Source organism: Tricharina praecox (genome assembly GCF_024521635.1).
Source record: "Tricharina praecox strain CBS 144465 chromosome Unknown BZA05scaffold_8, whole genome shotgun sequence".
In the NCBI taxonomy this organism is placed as follows: Eukaryota; Fungi; Ascomycota; class Pezizomycetes; order Pezizales; family Pyronemataceae; genus Tricharina; species Tricharina praecox.
In genome coordinates this window covers 354,622-371,664 of record NW_026250410.1, presented here as the reverse complement: position 1 = coordinate 371,664, position 17,043 = coordinate 354,622, and the positions used below count along the sequence as shown (strand labels likewise).

At 57.1% G+C, this 17,043-nt stretch overlaps 5 protein-coding genes across 5 annotated transcripts; 2 read left to right on the top strand and 3 right to left on the bottom strand.

The window, feature by feature from the left end:
- Positions 1-300: 300 nt before the first annotated feature.
- Positions 301-4,893, bottom strand: BZA05DRAFT_260108 (CobB/CobQ-like glutamine amidotransferase domain-containing protein). The gene is made up of 2 exons (XM_051480119.1): positions 4,135-4,893; positions 301-4,049 (listed from the first exon to the last, which is right to left on the bottom strand). Exons 1-2 carry the CDS (start codon positions 4,681-4,683, stop codon positions 456-458), a joined length of 4,143 nt encoding a protein of 1,380 aa, XP_051340707.1. The 5' UTR covers positions 4,684-4,893; the 3' UTR covers positions 301-455.
- A 2,454-nt stretch (positions 4,894-7,347) lies between these two features.
- Positions 7,348-8,768, bottom strand: BZA05DRAFT_393515 (uncharacterized protein). The gene is made up of 2 exons (XM_051483224.1): positions 8,287-8,768; positions 7,348-7,964 (listed from the first exon to the last, which is right to left on the bottom strand). Exons 1-2 carry the CDS (start codon positions 8,756-8,758, stop codon positions 7,816-7,818), a joined length of 621 nt encoding a protein of 206 aa, XP_051340706.1. The 5' UTR covers positions 8,759-8,768; the 3' UTR covers positions 7,348-7,815.
- On the top strand, positions 8,769-9,763 carry BZA05DRAFT_393514 (uncharacterized protein). Its single transcript, XM_051483223.1, has one exon. It carries the CDS (start codon positions 8,907-8,909, stop codon positions 9,573-9,575), a length of 669 nt encoding a protein of 222 aa, XP_051340705.1. The 5' UTR covers positions 8,769-8,906; the 3' UTR covers positions 9,576-9,763.
- A 1,258-nt stretch (positions 9,764-11,021) lies between these two features.
- Positions 11,022-12,679, bottom strand: BZA05DRAFT_472837 (Oxidoreductase, molybdopterin-binding domain-containing protein). The gene is made up of 4 exons (XM_051488029.1): positions 12,338-12,679; positions 12,171-12,280; positions 11,721-12,120; positions 11,022-11,665 (listed from the first exon to the last, which is right to left on the bottom strand). Exons 1-4 carry the CDS (start codon positions 12,341-12,343, stop codon positions 11,036-11,038), a joined length of 1,146 nt encoding a protein of 381 aa, XP_051340704.1. The 5' UTR covers positions 12,344-12,679; the 3' UTR covers positions 11,022-11,035.
- A 350-nt stretch (positions 12,680-13,029) lies between these two features.
- Positions 13,030-16,060, top strand: BZA05DRAFT_393510 (glycosyl hydrolases family 31-domain-containing protein). The gene is made up of 4 exons (XM_051483222.1): positions 13,030-13,590; positions 13,651-14,240; positions 14,292-14,440; positions 14,498-16,060. Exons 1-4 carry the CDS (start codon positions 13,423-13,425, stop codon positions 15,916-15,918), a joined length of 2,328 nt encoding a protein of 775 aa, XP_051340703.1. The 5' UTR covers positions 13,030-13,422; the 3' UTR covers positions 15,919-16,060.
- The last annotated feature ends 983 nt before the right edge of the window (positions 16,061-17,043 follow it).

Genomic DNA, 17,043 nt, shown 5'->3' with positions numbered 1-17,043 from the left:
TGGAAAGTAGGCTATGGGATGGTACGATGGGACGGTTGCGCGGTGAGGACGGGGTGCTCGTTGATAAGTAACTATAGTATGTAGAGAGGGCCTTGGGGGGATATGGATGGTATGTATGTATGAGGTAGGTATTCGAGGGGTAGGTATGTAGGCTTGTGCTGTGCGCTGGCAGCTACATATGCCATGGCTCCGCGGGGTCCCTGCAGAGAACTGGAGCTATGGTTGCATTGGTTGGCCGGTCAGTGCGGATAGATCGTCATGTGCACGTTTCGTTTAGGAACCATGTCTACAATAGAGTATGTAGATACCGAAACCATAGCTCCAGTATGTCTCCATTTTGTTTCCTCTGGGGGGATCTCTAAACCACGCTCTGTCTGCACAATTATACGAAAAAGAAAGGAACACAAGAAAACACCAACGCCGAACCGAACCTCCATTCCGTACAAATCCGTTATTTATCCGACCCAGTTCCTGGCGCCCTTGAAGAGGGCGACCCAAGCGCCAACGCGCTCCTTATCCAGACCAGCCGGAATCCAGCTTCCCGTTCCCGCCAACGTCGTTCTCTCGGGGTGGGGCATCATGGCCAGAACACGTCCGTCCTTGTTTTGGATACCGGCGATTCCGTTCGGCGATCCGTTGGGATTGAAAGGGTACCTCTCGGTCTGCTTGAGGGCGTTGTCGACGTAGCGGACGACGACACCGCCGCGCTTCTCGAGGCTTTCCAGATCCGCCGGGGAATCAAAGACGGCGCGACCCTCTCCGTGGGCAACGGCGATGGGCAGCGACGAGCCGGCGACCTTGTCGATGAAGACGGAGGGGGCAGAGGCGGGCGAGCTGAGCTCAACCATGCACATGCGGGCTTCGTACTGCTCGCTCTCGTTGCGCTCGAAGGTGGGCCAGTCCTCGGCGCCTGGGATGAGATCTTTCAGGCGGGAGAAGAACTGGCAGCCGTTGCAGACGCCGAGAGCGAAGGTGTCCGCGCGGTTGAAGAATGCCTCGAAGTCGCGGCGGGTGTCGGCGTGGAGGAGGACAGAGTGCGCCCATCCCGCTCCAGCACCGAGAACATCACCGTACGAGAACCCACCGCATGCGGCGAGGCCCTTGAAGTCCGCGAGTGAGACGCGCTTGCTGATCAGATCCGTCATGTGCACATCGACGGGCTCGAAGCCGGCAAGGTGGAAGGCGAAAGCCATCTCAGCGTGGGAGTTGACACCCTGCTCACGGAGGATGGCAACGCGGGGGCGCTGCGCGCTAGGAGCGGGGAGAACAGTGCTCGGGGTGTAGGTAAGGTTGTAGCTGAGACCAGGGTCGGCGTCGTCGAGGATGGCGGCGTACTCGGAGTCCGCACAAGCGGGATTGTCGCGGATACGCTGCATGGCATACGAAGTTGCCGCCCATGCCTGCTGAAGGGTTCCTCGGGGCGCAGCGAAAACTGGCGTAGATCCGTGGGTGAATGTGATCTCCTGACCGGCAGCGACGGGCTTGACGGCTCCAATGGTGATGATGCTATCCTTAGCCACACCGCAAGCTGTGAAGGTGCTGTAGAAAGCCGCAAGCATCTCCTCCTTGACCTGGAACACCGCTCCGAGCTCTTCGTTGAACAGCGCGGGGATGATGTCCTCGGTGCTGGCACTCTTGGCATACTTGCTCAAGTCGACATCAACACCGACACGACCAGCAAACGCCATTTCGACGATCGTAGTGAAGAGACCACCGTCTGACCGATCGTGGTAAGCCTCGACCAGTCCACTCTTGCGCGCCTGCCTGCAAGCGTCGAAGAAAGCCTTGAACTCCTCGACGTCCCGGACATCAGGAGAAGCATTGCCGACCTGCTTGAAAACTTGAGCGACGGCACTGCCTCCCATAGCCATACTCCTCTTGGCCAGATCAACGAAGATAAGCTTGCTTCCGGCGATCCTCTTGAGCTGCGGTGTCCATGTCCTGGTGATATTCTCAACAGCCGCAAAAGCAGTGATGACCAGGGAGATGGGCGCGGTAACCTCCTTCGACGCTCCATCCTGGTTCCACTTCATCTTCATGCTCATGGAGTCCTTTCCGACCGGAATACTAATACCAAGCTTGGGGCAAAGGTCCATACCGATGGCCTCGACAGCCTCGTACAGGGCAGCACCCTCACCGGGGTGATTACCGGCGGCCATCCAGTTAGCAGAGAGACGGACACGGGAGATTCCATCCTGGACGTCGGAGGCGATCAAGTTCATCAAGGACTCTGCAACCGCCATGCGGGCCGAAGCCGCAGGAGAGATCAAAGCCAGAGTAGGCTTCTCGCCCATGGCCATCGCCTCACCAGTACGAATTCCCTCCACGAGGGCGGTCGCAGTGACAGCGACATCCGAAACAGGAACCTGCCATGGTCCAACCATCTGGTCTCTGGTGATAAGGCCAGTGACAGTTCTATCTCCGATGGTGATCAGGAAGTTCTTGGAGCCAACCGACGGCAAGTGCATCACGCGGTCCACGGCCTCGGACACCAACTTGTCTTCCGAAAGCTCGGGGGCGTAGGACTTGAGAGAGTTGTCGAACTCCGGCAGCTGGAGCTTTCGGCTCTCGACAACACGCTTCATCTTGGGAGGCTTTCCGAAGAGAGTACTCATAGGCAGGTCAATAACCTTAGGATTCTCCTTGGAGTCCCTGTCGGTCAAGACGAGCCTTTGGTCCTCCTCCTTTCCGCCCTCGGCTCTCCCGACCACCGAGAAACCACAACGTTCTCTCTGCGCAATAGCCTCGAAAGTCTTGAGTCCCTCCTCGGCAACGGCCATGACGTATCGCTCCTGGGCCTCGCAGCACCAAATCTGCAGGGGGCTCAAGCCTCTATCGGCACTATCGATCTCGCGGAGCTCGAATGTCGCACCGAGGCCAGCATCGTGCACGATCTCAGGGAGAGCGTTGGACAGACCGCCGGCACCGACGTCGTGGATGGAGCGGATGGGGCTGTTCTCTCCGAGAGCAACGCAAGCATCGATCACCATCTGTGCCCGCCTCTGCTGCTCTGGGTTTCCACGCTGAACGGACGCGAAATCCAAGTCGACCGATCCCTCGCCGGAAGCAATGGAACTGGCAGCTCCTCCTCCGAGGCCAATCAACATCGCCGGTCCGCCCAGGACGACGAGGTACGCGCCAGGCTCGATCAATCCAGCGAGCTTCATGGCGTGGATGGGTCGGACCGTTCCGAGACCACCGGCAAGCATGATGGGCTTGTGGTAACCACGGATCTCGTCCTTTCCGTCGACGGGAACGGTGGTGGTCAGGGTGCGGAAGTATCCCAGGGTGCACGGACGACCAAACTCGTTGTTGAATGCGGCCGATCCGATAGGCGCCTCGAGCATGATGTCGATCGGGCTCGCAATGTGGTTGGGCTTTCCAACATTCAGCTCCCAGGGCTGGACGTGGCCAGGGATCAACATATCGGAGACGTTGAACCCCGACAGACCAGCCTTGGGCTTCGAACCACGTCCAACGGCTCCCTCGTCTCTGATCTCACCGCCGGAACCAGTGGCGGCTCCGGGGAAGGGAGACACTGCTGTGGGGTGGTTGTGGGTTTCGACCTTGGCAACGATATACACCTCCTCCTTTGTCGCCTCCCAGACGTTCGTTGTGGGATTCGGCGCCCAGAACGCACCCTCGTTTCCCTCCAGGACGGCCGCATTGTCCGAGTAGGCGGAGACGGTGTAGTCGGGGCTGATCTTGTGGGTATTCCTGATCATGCCGAACAGGGAGTGGGGCTTCTCCTGGCCGTCGATCGTCCACGAGGCGTTGAACTGCTTGTGGCGACAATGCTCCGAGTTGACCTGCGCAAACATGAACAGCTCCACATCGTACGGATTGCGCGGACACGCGCCGCTCTTCGAGAACGCCTCGAGCAGGTAGTCGATCTCGGACTCGTCGAGCGCCAGCCCCAGCGTCTTGTTCGCCTTCTCCAGCGACTCGCGCGGAGTCGCAGTCGACGAGTGCAGGTCGACAATTCCGACGGGATCCGGCGTGTGCGTGCCGAACAGACCCTCGAATGTTGGCGGGTTCACACTGAGCGTCTGTTTGCGACCCAACAATCAGTCCTTATGCCCCCCAACCAACCAACGCATGCACGCCATCAATCACTCGGAATGAAGAACCCACCTGCGTCATGCGGTCGTGCAACACATCCGCAAATGGGAACGGCCCACTGCGGTTCTCATACTCCCCCTCGAAAGTGATCGAGATCATCACGCCGCGCTCAATCCTCTGCACGATGCCGCCGAGGCCGCACACAGCCGCTATCGACGTAGCCTTCGATGACCACGGGCTGATGGTACCCTTTACCGGCACGACATACAGAAACAACCTCCTGCTGCCATCGCCCTCGACCGTCAATCCCTCCAGTGCCTTCGCCAGGGCCTCGTCTGTGTTGGCAGCCGCCGCCGACTTGATGCCGTACCCGAGCATCTTGCTGAGGATCTTCCTCTCCGGAGCGGCGGGATTCGACAGTGTTGCGCGCGCCTCGGCGGTCTTTGGTGCGACGTAGTGCACGTGGATCGAGGACACCTCCGTCACCTTCGTGTGCGCACCTCCCGCTTCCGCTTGCAGTGTCGCATTCAGACTGTCCTTCAGCTCGGACAATCGGAACGGGGAGAATGCAGGAGAGCCCGGGAGGGCCAGGAACTCTTCTACGGAGGCGGAGGAGGCCATTCCTGCTATGCTAGCTGCTCTGCTGCTGCGGCGAAAAGGAATGGGTTTGTTGTTGTGGGTGGTGGTTGTAAGGTTTCGACTTCGGCTTCGTGGGATTGTTTGTATTTGTATTTGTTCCTCTAGGGGCTATGGTGGGGCAAAAGGAGGGGCAACAAAATCATACGCACCGGGATCCAAACATTCGCGCTAACTAAAAGTTTTTTTTACGAGCCCGACGGAACCTAACCCTGCTTGATTGATTGATATGGCCCGCTCGGGTGAGCGATAGTGACCCGGGACTTTGCTATTGAGCATCTGGATCCTGGAGGGGAGATGCATGTCCATGGCGCTGGCTGCATGTGGGATGCATCAGTGCCCACTATGCCCTCTACATATCCACTCCACAGGTACATATTCCATGTACTCCACTCTAATCGCGCATGAACAATTCCCCGCCAAACTTGGGGAAATCGCTGTGCCAGTGGCATGCCCGGCGGAAGAATAAAGTAGTATGCGTACGATATGTATGTCCGCCACCATGGTCCATGGTCCATAGCCAGCAAAACGCCGGAACCGATCAGTCCATGCCGTAAATATGCATGTGTGTTTGTATGTATGAAGGATGAGGTATGCAAGCCTGCCCCCGGGTGCATGCTTTGAATTTTCCCCACCGGGTTACGTCCGTATGCATTGTATTGTGCACACCAGAATCCATCCAATCCTCGCTCCACCCAACTCCAACCATCTCCCCAGTTCAACCATTGGCGGACAGCCAGCTGCAGGATCGAAACAGTTCACTGGCTGCATTGGCGAGCGCGGCGAGTGCAAGTGACATCTACCTGCTTTGTTTTGTTTTGCTTTCCGACCCTATGTAGTTCTCCCCAATGCCCATCGTTTCCCAAACTTCCCAAACCTCCCCAAGTACCCGGCAGTAGTAGGCGGCATCATGGTGCCATGGTCGGGACCTACCTTCTATTTGTAGCTTTGGAGCAGTGGTCGTGCACAATGACGCCGACTACATACACGGCACCAGAGACGGCCGGGAAGCGTCCCGGATGGCTCTCTCTGAGTCTCTGGGTAGGATAAACACTCCGCCTGTTTGGTTTTTGGTTTGTGGGCTCGGTCGCTTGTTTGGTTCTGGGGATTGGGGATTGCGAGGGCTTACTCTACTTCAGGGTGGGGGGGGGGGGGGGGACTGGGAGACTGGGGGAGACGGGGGGGCGCTTAGGTAGCCGCCTTGTGCTGACTGACAGCTCGCAGCCCAGACGGGGAGCTGCGCTTGTAGGCTGTCCGGATGGCAGCACAAACCCGAGGAAAGCGTGGAATAATTCGGTGCCTTCTTTTTGGAACAATGGGTACGGAGATGGATGTGTTATTGAATCCTGGATCGTCGCTTGCGCGGTTGATACCTACGGTACCTACCAGTAGACTAGAACTCGTTCTCCTACCTATGATAGATACCTAGGCTGAATGTTTTGACGTTGGTTCCAGATGGCGAGGTGGTCAATTCACCTGCTCGGTACTCTTGAGTCTTGACTCGGGTGTGAGTGGCGCGATTCGTGGTATCGTACATGCCTATCATTGAGGCTATCCACGGTTCCACGGGGAATTTATAGCCATTGAACTTTGAAGTTCGCAAACATTGCCCGAATGGGGCTGGCAGACTGGCAGGTTGCAGATTGAAGCTCGACTGTGATGTAGGTAGGTACCGTGGATACGTATCCCACCCACTTTCCCTCCAAGCCGTGGGGTAGAATCCTCATTCGAGTCGAGATCCTCACAAATCCGATATCGAAACCGATGGTCACATGGATGGATACGCAGAGGCAACCACGATTTCTACAGGCCAACAATCGGGCATGTGTGATCATGCGCAGCCGTGTCCACGAATCATCCCACAGCTTGCTGTACTGTACTGTACGAGAAAGACGAAAAGACGAATGAAGCTCACAGCTGAACGATGTGTGTGGGGTGGGGGGATCAGAGATTCAGAGAGGAGGAGTGCGGGGGATATCTACCTATCTCTGCATTGACCATTGGTGGGGTACCTACTCCACAGCTACATATCGATGGGATTGCGGGCGTGCGTCCTCAGCTAGCAGCCGTTCAGCTTCTCTCCTGGTGGGTGTTCACCGTGATTGCTTTTTGTATTGTATGTATTGGACACACTGAGATCGGGGATCTCCAAGCTGGCTGTGGGCGAGCGAGCGGAAGGGGGTGTGCATGGCTTGGTTCGCGCACAAATCAGAGGACGTCGTCCGTACATACGGTGGAGTACGGACTTACCTACTTGGGCAGTTGAGTACTTGGACGCTTGAATGCTTGAATACCTGTTACTTGGGCACCGAAGCTCACATCCGCCGTGACGCAAGTGCCAGTGCCAGTGCCAGTGCCAGCGGCTCCGTGGAGAAGAATAGCACCTTGTTCCGTTTCGCCTTCTGCTGTACGACGGCCAGTACATTAGCTTGGAGAAGAGAATCCTGTCTCATCCCGTTACAAGGCATTGTCCTTGGGCAGTGGTAGGTGGGAAGATATGTGGGTTGGTGGTGGAGCTGGGTGGGTGGTGCTGATGCGGCCATGGGTCCCGCAAGCAAAGTACTTTACGCGAAAACGAAACTGGTGGTGTTGGTGTAAAGTGCTTTTTGCCTAGGCGGAGCGTGCGCTCGGTTCAGTCTCGCTCAGGTCATTCACCCTCCTCCCTCTCGCCAAGCTCGGGCGCTCTCACTCACAACTCTGCCTCTCCCTCCCCCGGAACGCGCTCTAAATACCACTCACTTCTTACTCACTTCCCTTCGCTCCGTTCCCCCTCCGCCCTCAACTTCGCCCTCTGCTGCTCCGACCTCCTGCTTCTCATCGTCCCATCCCAACGCGACGACGACGACCAAAAGAAGAAGAAAAAAAGAACAAAGAAAAAGAGCCAGCGAAAAAGACCGAAAAGACCGAAAAGACCGAAAAGACGCAAAAGAGGAAGATCCTCCCGCTTCTACTCCCACATTCCCGATCCGAGGGAATTGATTGGCCTTTCGCTTTTGGTTTCAACTGCCACCTGTGCTGCCCTCTCCGTTCACGTCGAGGAACGCGTCCAGATTCACTACTCTCACCTCTCCACAACCCACAGCCCACAACCCACAGCCCACAACCCACAACCCTCCACTACAGCCAGCCAGCCATGTCTTCGGCAACAGCAACTGCACCCACACTTCTGTCGTCTCGGCGACAGCAGTTATCCCCCATGAAGCCGAACGCAATGAAGTCATTGCGGAACTCGAACAAGTTGAAGGGCGATGTGAAGAACATGAACTGTGAGCCCTCCTCTTCTTCCTCCCAGCCCCCTCTATTATCAACTCCCCGTCCCCGCTACCCCCGCTCCTCGCACACTTGATCCACTCTTCTTCTATCTTCGGTCTCCCAGCCCCCCACCCCAATATTCTCCATGAATTCATAGAGTATACCCACACCCATCTCAGGCACAGCCGTCTGGGCGACGTCTCAAATGTCCGCAAATTGCGCCTCTTCTGCTCTGCCGCAGCCCACCACCCCTTTCGCCCCATCCCTGCCAATCCATCCGCCAGCGCATCAGTCACACCCCCGCTCATCGCTAATCTGTTGCTTTCCCTGAAACAGCCTGCCCCACCGCCACAAAGCGCACACACTCGCAGAATGACGAGAACAGTGATGTCCTGTCTGCCCTGCCCACTGCCACAAAGTCGTCACGCAAACGCGTAAAGTCCGCGCTGTCGGACTCGCTTAACGCGGTATTGAAGAGTGCCATCTCGTCGGCGTCGTCATCGAACCTTGTCGGCCCGAAACCGAAGCGGGCCTTTGGAACATTGGTCGATATCACGAACACTCGCGCAGGCGACAAAAGTGATTCCATCACCGGCAAAGCCCCATCCAAGTCCCGTGGTGCGCTCGCGGAAAAGAACTCGAGCAAGTCTGTGAAGCCCGCACGAACAGTCCTCAGCCCCAAGAAGGCCTCGCCCATTACCCACCACAAGCAGACCTCACCGTCACGCCGCTCGGGTGTCAGTGCCCGTGTCCGTGCTCCGCCCTCGCCCCGCCGCAGCGCCATCAAGCCCCCCGCGTTCCGTCGCATCGACCCACCATCCTTCGGCCCCGCCGCGATTGACTCGATCGACTCCCTCCTCGCCGCCGTTAGCCGACCCTCAAAGCTTGCACTCTTCGTCGACCCACCACCGTCCGCCGATGTCGCGGCGCGCAAAGCCGCCGAGCCCGTCCCGCTAATGGCACCCAACATCCCCGACTCGTGGGCCTTCGAGATCTACGAGGACTCGCCCGAGGAGACGCTACAGAACCTGATGGAGCACTCGACGTGCACGCTCGACATCTCGGACGACTCGGACGACGACGAGTCGGTCACCAGCGAGCTGCACGAGAAGGGCAAGGAAAACATTGCGCCCGCACGGCTGGCAGAGCTGCTGGCCGTCGCCCCGATCGAGCGCGGCAACGCCATGCGCGTCGACGCCGTCGAGAAGACGATCCCGCAGCGGAGAGGATCCCGGCGAGATCCGCTTAGGGAAATGCTGAAAGAGGAGCTTGCACTCCCCGAAAAGACGCCGGCGGTCGAGAATAACCTCCCGACCCTCGCGAGCGATCGCTTCCCTGTGTTCACGCCGCCAAAGAAAGAGCGAGGCTACCCCCACCCGCACAAGCTGGGCGATGTCACGCCGAAGTCGCCGGATAGTCCCGGCTTCGTCGTCTGGGAGAGTGATCACGAAGAGGACGAGGAGGCAAGGGAGGATGGTGTTGATGAAGCTGCTATCGCTGCGGGAGTGGCGTTGCCGGATGACGAAGTGGATCTAGAGCTAGAGAGGGAGCTCGCCGATCAGGAGTTTGAATCCTGGGGGAATGATGCGGACTCGTTGGGTGGGAGCTCGGATTCGGAGATTTGATCGGTTGTCTGCTTATGTGTCTTTTCACGCTTCTTTTCTTGATCTTTACTTTCGTTGGGTTGGGTTCTTGACTGTCGTTTCTGGTACCTAGTGGTATGTGTGGGTTGGTTTGGTGGATTGGATTGGATTGGATTGGATTGGATTGGATTGGATTGGATTGGATTGGATTGGATTGGATTGGATTGGATATGGTTGGGTTGGGTTGGGTTGGGCTGGTTCGGTGGGTTCAAAGACGGCGGGGTGGGGTGGATATCTCCTGTATTTTTCTATCGTTTGTACTGGTGGGTCTCTGGATTTTGTTTGCTTGTAGTTAACTGTGTATTCAGCGGTTTCCTTACGTTTTTTTCTGTCTTTCTTGTCTTTCTTGTTTTGCTTGCTTTTGCTGGCTTGTCTTTGCTTTGAGCGAATCGACTTTTATCTCATGTCTGTCTCCGTATGTGTCCGTGTGTAAGGGGGGGTCTACCTGTATGTCTACCTGTATGTATTATTGAGTTATTGAGTTATTGAGGAAATCGGATTGGATTGGACTACTGGGGCTGGGGCTGGGGCTGGGCTGGGCTGGGCTGGGCTGGGCTGGAGGAATGAAGTGGAATGAAGCGGTTCTGGTTGTATCTTGTCTGTCCTCGACCACGATAGATGGTCCTTTGCTAGTTATTTGACTCCCACCATCCCCTTATGCTTCGGTCTATATCTCCATCCCAACACGCCCACCATCCCGCCCATCAAGCTCTAATACTTGCAAGCATTTCACTTCCCTTCCCGTCATATCTGGCGAAAAAAGAAGAAAAAGTCATGATTGGCTTTTTGGTCTTTTTTGGTCTTTTTTGGTCTTTTTGGCTGGATGGATGGATGGACGGAAAGGACGGGGAGGGGGACGGGGACGGGAAGTGGACGGGAAGGGGAGGGGTATTGGTATTGGTATTGGTATTGGTATTGGTATTGGTATTGGTATTGGTATTGGTATTGGTATTGGTATTGGTGGATCGAGGGTAAGGACGCTGGGTGCGTGGATGGGGATATGATGGTGGGATTGTGGGATGGAGATATGGAGATATGGGTGGTGAGATGGTGGGAGAGCGGGAGTGAAATAGCTTGATAGATGAAAGTGATATATGAGTCTGAGTGACATAGTAAATCGATCTATCAAATATCAAATATCAAATATCGCCCGTCGTCCACCGCTCTCTACAAAGCAACCACAAAGTTCCAAGTACAAATAATCTAGCCATCCATTCTATTCCTGCCTATAACAATCCAAGCACGCATCTATCCCACCCATCCCACCCAGTCCCACTCATCAGCCATCAGACATTGTATAAACCAACCACGCAAGCAAACCCGCAAACCCAACCCGCAAACCCAACCCGCAAACCCAACCCAACGCCAATCCCCTCCCCCTCCCATTACCTCCGTCCCCCCTCCCCCTTCCCCTCCCACCCTTCCCATCCCCCTCTAAAGCCCTACAACCTCGCATCCGTCCTCGCCCCCTCCACCGTCAACCCGCCCGTCTCTCCATACGCATTATACGCGACGCCCCTAAAATTCCAGCGAATCTCCCCGTCTTGCACATTCCCGCCTCTATCTCTGGCACGACTCCAGATCTTGGTGTCCCTGCTCAGCGCCCTAGCCTGTTCGTTCGTAAGGGTGTACTTCCAAATCGCCCACGCCCACTTATATTTCTCCGCCGGCTCCGTCGGCGTAGTTATCGTAGCAGGATGCCACGACCTTCCTTGGTCGGTGGAGACGTCGACGGCGACGACGGGGCCGTCGTCGGCTTGGGGGAGGGCGTACCCTCCCACCTTGATGGGCGACGTGGAGGGGAGCACGGAGTTCGCGGCAGGGTACGCGATTATGCTGTTGATCGGGAGCCCCTGGATCGCTGGGACTAAAGGCCAGTGGGCTTCGGCTAAAGCCTTGGTGTCGATGTGCGGCGGGAGGATCTTGTAGTCTTTTTGCATGTAGAAGTTCCCGCTTTCATGCGGCTGCACGTGGATCCGGTCGAGCCACTTTGTCCAGCGCGCACCGGCGATGCCGGGCAGGACGACGCGCAGCGGGTAGCCGTGCGAGAGGGGGAGCGGGGCGTTGTTCATCTGTGTGGCTGCCATTAGCGGCACGTCATAGAGGGGTGAGAGAGGAAAGACATACCTCGAGACACAGCATCGCCATGGACTTTTTATCCAAGCACCTCCCTAGCGGTATAGAGCTGCCATAGTACTTATCATCCTGCACATCGGCGCACTCGCAATTGAAGACGACATGTTTCTCGTCGCCCTGCTTCAGCTCGACGCCCGCCAGCGCCAGCACGTCGGCCAGCAGCGGCCCGCTCCACGTGCAGTTGCACACCGCGCCGTCGTTCCAGTCGATGCCGTCCACCTCCTTCACCACCGTGCGCATGGTGTGCCGTCGGTTGCCGGCACATTGTAGCGCTGCGATCACGGTGTGCTGTGGCAGCGCGCGTAGTGAAGACAGAGATAGCGAGAGCGGCTGCGCGACCAAGCCGGTGACGGTGAGGCGGAAGGTGGACGGGTCGAGAACGGGGAAGGGACTGTGACATGTTAGCGGAGGCAGAGGGAGGGAACAGAGGACGAGACAAACCCGTGGTTGCGGTCGTAGGCGACTTTGTCCGGTGTGATGAATGACGACACGAGCTCGCGGATCGGGGGCTCGCGGTTGAGAGGTTTGGCGACGCTGTAGAGTTCTTGGTCCTGGGGGTTGTTAGTACGCAAGAATCAATGGGATGCGGAGGCGTGTGGGAAGCTTACGGGCATGGCTGCGGTGGTGGTTGTTGTGGTTGTGGTGCTGCTGAGGCGGAACGGCGATTGTGGTTGGCGAATGGAGGTTATGACTGGTTCTTGGTCGGCAGCGAAAAGTTTCTCAGCAGGCAGGCAGGATTGCGCTCGAAGGAAGAGGGAAGGAAGCTTCCAAGATATAAGACAGCCAGCACCAGCCAGCCGCGTCGGGCACAGCAGCCCGGTTCAAGAAGACTCGGTGGACACTCGCGCCGTGTCCTTGTCTGTCTCTGTCCGAATCACGGGGTGCCTGACTGACTGGCTGACTCCTCGTCCTCCAAGCTGAGTTGAGCTCTCTCACGGATTGAGGGTCGTGCACTGCTGCATGCAGGTTAGGCACACAGGGGGCACGGACCATCGCAGGGCAAAAAGCGGCCAGACGCGGCCCGCTTCTAGAACAGCACCACACATGATGCGAGTCCCACGGCCGGCGCGATTGGCGACTGGCCGGAAGGGGCCACTCCTTGCGAGCCACGGCGCATGAGTGCAGATGGGGATGGATGAGCTCCTGATTAGCTGTGAGCTCAAAAATCATGTGTTGTGCAGAGTACAATACAGTACGCTACATGGTAATTCGTCGTACTTTGTCTAAGGCTTGGCCTTGGTTACCTGATAACTTATCCACAATCCCGGGGACGCTCCTGGCCCCAACTAGGGTACTCTACGGATGATCGACTGCCTAAACGGCTCTCAGGGAACTCAGGCCCGGCAACGCCTGCCGAACGCCGGGAGAATGTGCTCCAGCACGCAGGAATGTTTTCCGGAAGTTCGCGCGCGGGCGGGGGAGTTGCACGATGAGCATCACCACAGCAGCCTTGCGTTACGGCTAAATACCCACAGACGGTGGGGGGAAGTGAATAGAGTGTTGCGGGGCAAGCAACGTGGGGGAGAGGACGGACCGGGTGAGATGTACACAGTACATACGACGAGGCAAACGGAGTTGAACAGAGGGGGGTATAAATGAAGCTCAATCCCGCTGGGTGGGAATGGGAGCTCATCAGTGCGGCGCGCTCTTCGTACCAGAACACCTACAATACTAAACCAGAAGATCGATCAGTATGCGGTTCCGCGATGGCATGTGGCTCTTCAGGGAGGACTTCAGGGTCGAGTTCGCAGAGGACGTGCATAAAGTCGACCAAGGGCCCGATGGAGCTCTCAGTCTGCTCTGCCCCACACGCCAGATCCTTGCCCGTGGTAGCACGCTCAATCAGCCCACGGTTACCATTGTGAGTGCTATATCTCCGGTTTATGAGGAGGACGGAGGGGTGCTAAACGCTGTGCGATAGGACATCGAGCCAGCCTTCGACGATGTAATCTCAATCACCGCCCGCCATTGGAAAGGCGCCCGAGTTCTGGGTCCCAGCTATCCTCTGTACCCGGACGGCAAACCGTCTCTCACCAGTGCGGCCAGCACTTCACCGGAGGGGACCACCCTGACAGTCGGAAACCTCTCCTGCACTGTCTCCAGCGCGCCGCACACCTTCGACATCCAGTTCCGGGATGCCACCACCAACGAGGCCATCACCTCCCTCGGTGCGCGGTCCATCGGCTTCGCCTACAATCCTCCCCCGGGCTCTCCCATGCAGCTAGGGGACATGACCAAGTTCAACCACTACATGTTCACACAGCACAATCTGGGCGTCGGAGAGAGCATATACGGGCTGGGAGAGAGGTTCACGCCGTTCAATAAAGTCGGACAACAGGTCACCCTGTACAATGCCGACGGCGGAACGTCGAGCGAACAGGCGTACAAGAATGTTCCGTTTTATATCTCGAGTGCCGGTTATGGTATCTTCATCGATCACCCGGAACCGACGGATCTGGAGATCGGAAGTGAGAGGACCTGTAGGCTGCAGACGAGCGTCAAGGGACAGAGGTATGTTGCGTGCTCCTAGGAACGCACAGGATTGTGGCTGATGGACGGCAGAATCAAGTGGTACATCATCTACGGTCCCAATCCGAAGGAGATCCTGAGGAAGTACTCGATCCTCCTCGGAAAGCCGGCCAAAGTCCCCAGTTGGTCGTACGGGCTGTGGCTATCAACTTCGTTCACCACGAACTACGACGAAGCCACTGGTCCGTTCCTCTTCCACATATGCCCCGATGTATGTACCCACAGCTAACTCTTGCCAGTCGGAAGTTTCCTGGACGGCATGAAAGAGCGCGAGATCCCCGTGCACGTATTCCATTACGACTGTTTCTGGCTGCGGGAGTTTCACTGGTGCGACTTCGTCTTCTCTGAGGAGCATTTCCCAGATCCCAAAGCGATGATGGCGCGCTTGCGAGCCAAATTCCCCGGCATCAAATTCTGCGTGTGGATCAACCCTTATCTAGGCGACGCCTCGCCGGTGTTCGCCGAGGCGGCGAAGAAGGGCTACCTCCTGAAGCGCACGAACGGGGACGTATGGCAGTGGGACCTCTGGCAGGCCGGTATGGGGCTGGTGGATTTCACCAACCCGGCGGCGTGTGCGTGGTACGTTTCGAAGCTAGAGTACCTCTTCGACGTGGGCGTGGACTGTCTCAAGACGGACTTCGGCGAGCGCATCCCGGACACGGACGTGGCGTGGTTCGACAAAACCGTCGATCCGACGAAGATGCACAACTTCTACTCGTTCATGTACAACGAGTTGGTGTACACCGCGCTGCAGAAGCGCTACGGCGCCGACCAGGCAGTCCTGTTCTCGCGCTCCGCCACCGCCGGCACACAGCGCTTCCCGCTGCAGTGGGGCGGCGACTGCGAGTCCACCTACGAGGCCATGGCCGAGTCGCTCCGCGGCGGTCTCTCCCTCGGCCTGTCCGGCTTCGCGTACTGGTCGGTGGACATCGGCGGCTTCGAGGGCAAGCCGCGGCACGACGTGTACAAGCGGTGGGTGGCCTTCGGGCTGCTATGCTCACACTCACGTCTCCACGGCTCGAACTCCTACCGCGTCCCCTGGGCGATCGATGACGAGTCCAGCGACGTCCTACGAACATTCGTGGACCTGAAGTGCCGCTTGATGCCGTACCTATACGCGCACTCGATGGCCTCGACCGAATCCGGCCTGCCCGTCTCCCTGCGCGCAATGTTCCTCGAGTTCCCAGACGACCCCACGGCCTGGTCCCTCGATAGGCAGTACATGCTCGGCGACGCGCTGCTGGTCGCCCCCGTGTTCAACGAGAAGGGCACGGTGACGCTCTACCTCCCTGCCGGAAGGTGGACTGCGTTCTTTACGGGACACACGGAGGTCGGCCCGAAGTGGGTTACCGAAAAGCACGCGTTCGATAGCATCCCGCTGTATGTGCGCGAGGGAACGATCCTCCCCCTAGGTAAAGTTGGCGAGAAACGGGTGGTGTACGATTACACGAAGGATCTGGAGATTAGAGTGTTCACTCCCACCGTTGAGAAGTGGAGGACCACGCAGCTGGTCGACTCCGAGGGAGAGAGCGTGGGCGCGCTGTGTGTGAACGATGGAGTCCTGGAAATTAACGCGAAGCTCGAGGGGGACCTCACCGTGCGAGTCGATGGGGCACAACCGGAAATGAATCTCAAGGGCGTTACAAGGATGAGCTTGTAACTTTTATGTGGCTTGTAACTTCTATGTAACTTCCATGTAACTTCTGTGGAGATTTTGAACCGGAGGGAGAGAATACTATTGTTGGTAGTATTGGTAGACAGTCATGGATGCGAGTGATGGAAGGTGAATTGGAAGTGACGAGTGTTGCCATGCCTGGTGCTCGCGACCTCAGCGTAGAGGAGTGACGGAGTGACTAGTTTTTTCCAGGCCCATCCCAGCCAGAGCTTGGAACTACACAACACCCTCGTCTGAATCCAAGCTTGAATAGCGAGAGAGAATCCCATTCATTGTCGCATACGACCTCAATTAGGTGCTATGGAGACCACAATTCCAACCCATGCCCAAACTGAATCTGAATACCGAATACGGTACCAGCTGCGGTATGTTACTCGTTACTCTCTCTACTCTTACAGTATGGTAAATAGCAGGTAGACAGCAGGTAGTAGCCATTTCACCGAGCGAGCCGCCATGATCTAGACACCAGACATCAAACAGGACAGACACAAATCATCACTCGCTCTGGTACAGCAAGCCCTGAGTGATCGAGTGAGTGATCGAGCGCGCACGTCACAGTGGATCACGGCGTATCACGGCGTGTCACGAGATGGTTGGCTGTGTACCAATGTACCTCTGTACCTATGGATATATGGACATACTGGACATACTGGATAGGCTTCTATACTCTGCTCTGTTCTGCTCTGCTCTGTTCCGGTCTACTCTGCTCTGTTCTGGTCTACCGTATGTGTACCAACTGAACTGTAGTGTACAATACAGTGGGAGCAGTGCTTGTTCGCGGATTGGACGGGAGAGAATGGCGACTGGTTGACCCCTTGGGTGCTTGGGTGCTGGGGTGCTTGGGTGCTCGACTACGGAGACCACGGCGAAGTATGCAAGCACACATGTACACATGTACATACTTCTTTTCTTATGCAGATAGGCCAGTAGGTCGACAAGTACCTAAAGTATGAGGCATGCGACCTCCCAACTTCCAAGCGGCCGACTCATGCCATGCACACTGCACATCACCCTTTTTGGGCGACCGTGACATCAATAACCCACCCCACACCACCCTACCGTGGCCAGCCCGTACCACCCGAGACACTGCAGCCTGCTGTTGTTGTTTCA

What these genes read in the sequence shown, in the direction of transcription:
- BZA05DRAFT_393510 (XM_051483222.1), top strand. Translation starts at nt 13,423, where the DNA reads ATGCGGTTCCGCGATGGCATGTGGCTCTTCAGGGAGGACTTCAGGGTC. An exon ending in ATCAGCCCACGGTTACCATT is followed by an intron (nt 13,591 to 13,650) that starts GTGAGTGCTATA and finishes GCTGTGCGATAG; the next exon opens with GACATCGAGCCAGCCTTCGA. An exon ending in GAACTACGACGAAGCCACTG is followed by an intron (nt 14,441 to 14,497) that starts GTCCGTTCCTCT and finishes AACTCTTGCCAG; the next exon opens with TCGGAAGTTTCCTGGACGGC.
- BZA05DRAFT_393515 (XM_051483224.1), bottom strand. Translation starts at nt 8,758, where the DNA reads ATGCGACGGAACGCGGGGGGCTTGATGGCGCTGCGGCGGGGCGAGGGC. An exon ending in CTTTGTGGCGGTGGGGCAGG is followed by an intron (nt 7,965 to 8,286) that starts CTGTTTCAGGGA and finishes AGGAGGGCTCAC; the next exon opens with AGTTCATGTTCTTCACATCG.
- BZA05DRAFT_472837 (XM_051488029.1), bottom strand. An exon ending in GCCTACGACCGCAACCACGG is followed by an intron (nt 12,121 to 12,170) that starts GTTTGTCTCGTC and finishes AACATGTCACAG; the next exon opens with TCCCTTCCCCGTTCTCGACC. An exon ending in TGGCGATGCTGTGTCTCGAG is followed by an intron (nt 11,666 to 11,720) that starts GTATGTCTTTCC and finishes GCAGCCACACAG; the next exon opens with ATGAACAACGCCCCGCTCCC.
- BZA05DRAFT_260108 (XM_051480119.1), bottom strand. Translation starts at nt 4,683, where the DNA reads ATGGCCTCCTCCGCCTCCGTAGAAGAGTTCCTGGCCCTCCCGGGCTCT. An exon ending in TGCACGACCGCATGACGCAG is followed by an intron (nt 4,050 to 4,134) that starts GTGGGTTCTTCA and finishes GGTCGCAAACAG; the next exon opens with ACGCTCAGTGTGAACCCGCC.
- BZA05DRAFT_393514 (XM_051483223.1), top strand. Translation starts at nt 8,907, where the DNA reads ATGGCACCCAACATCCCCGACTCGTGGGCCTTCGAGATCTACGAGGAC.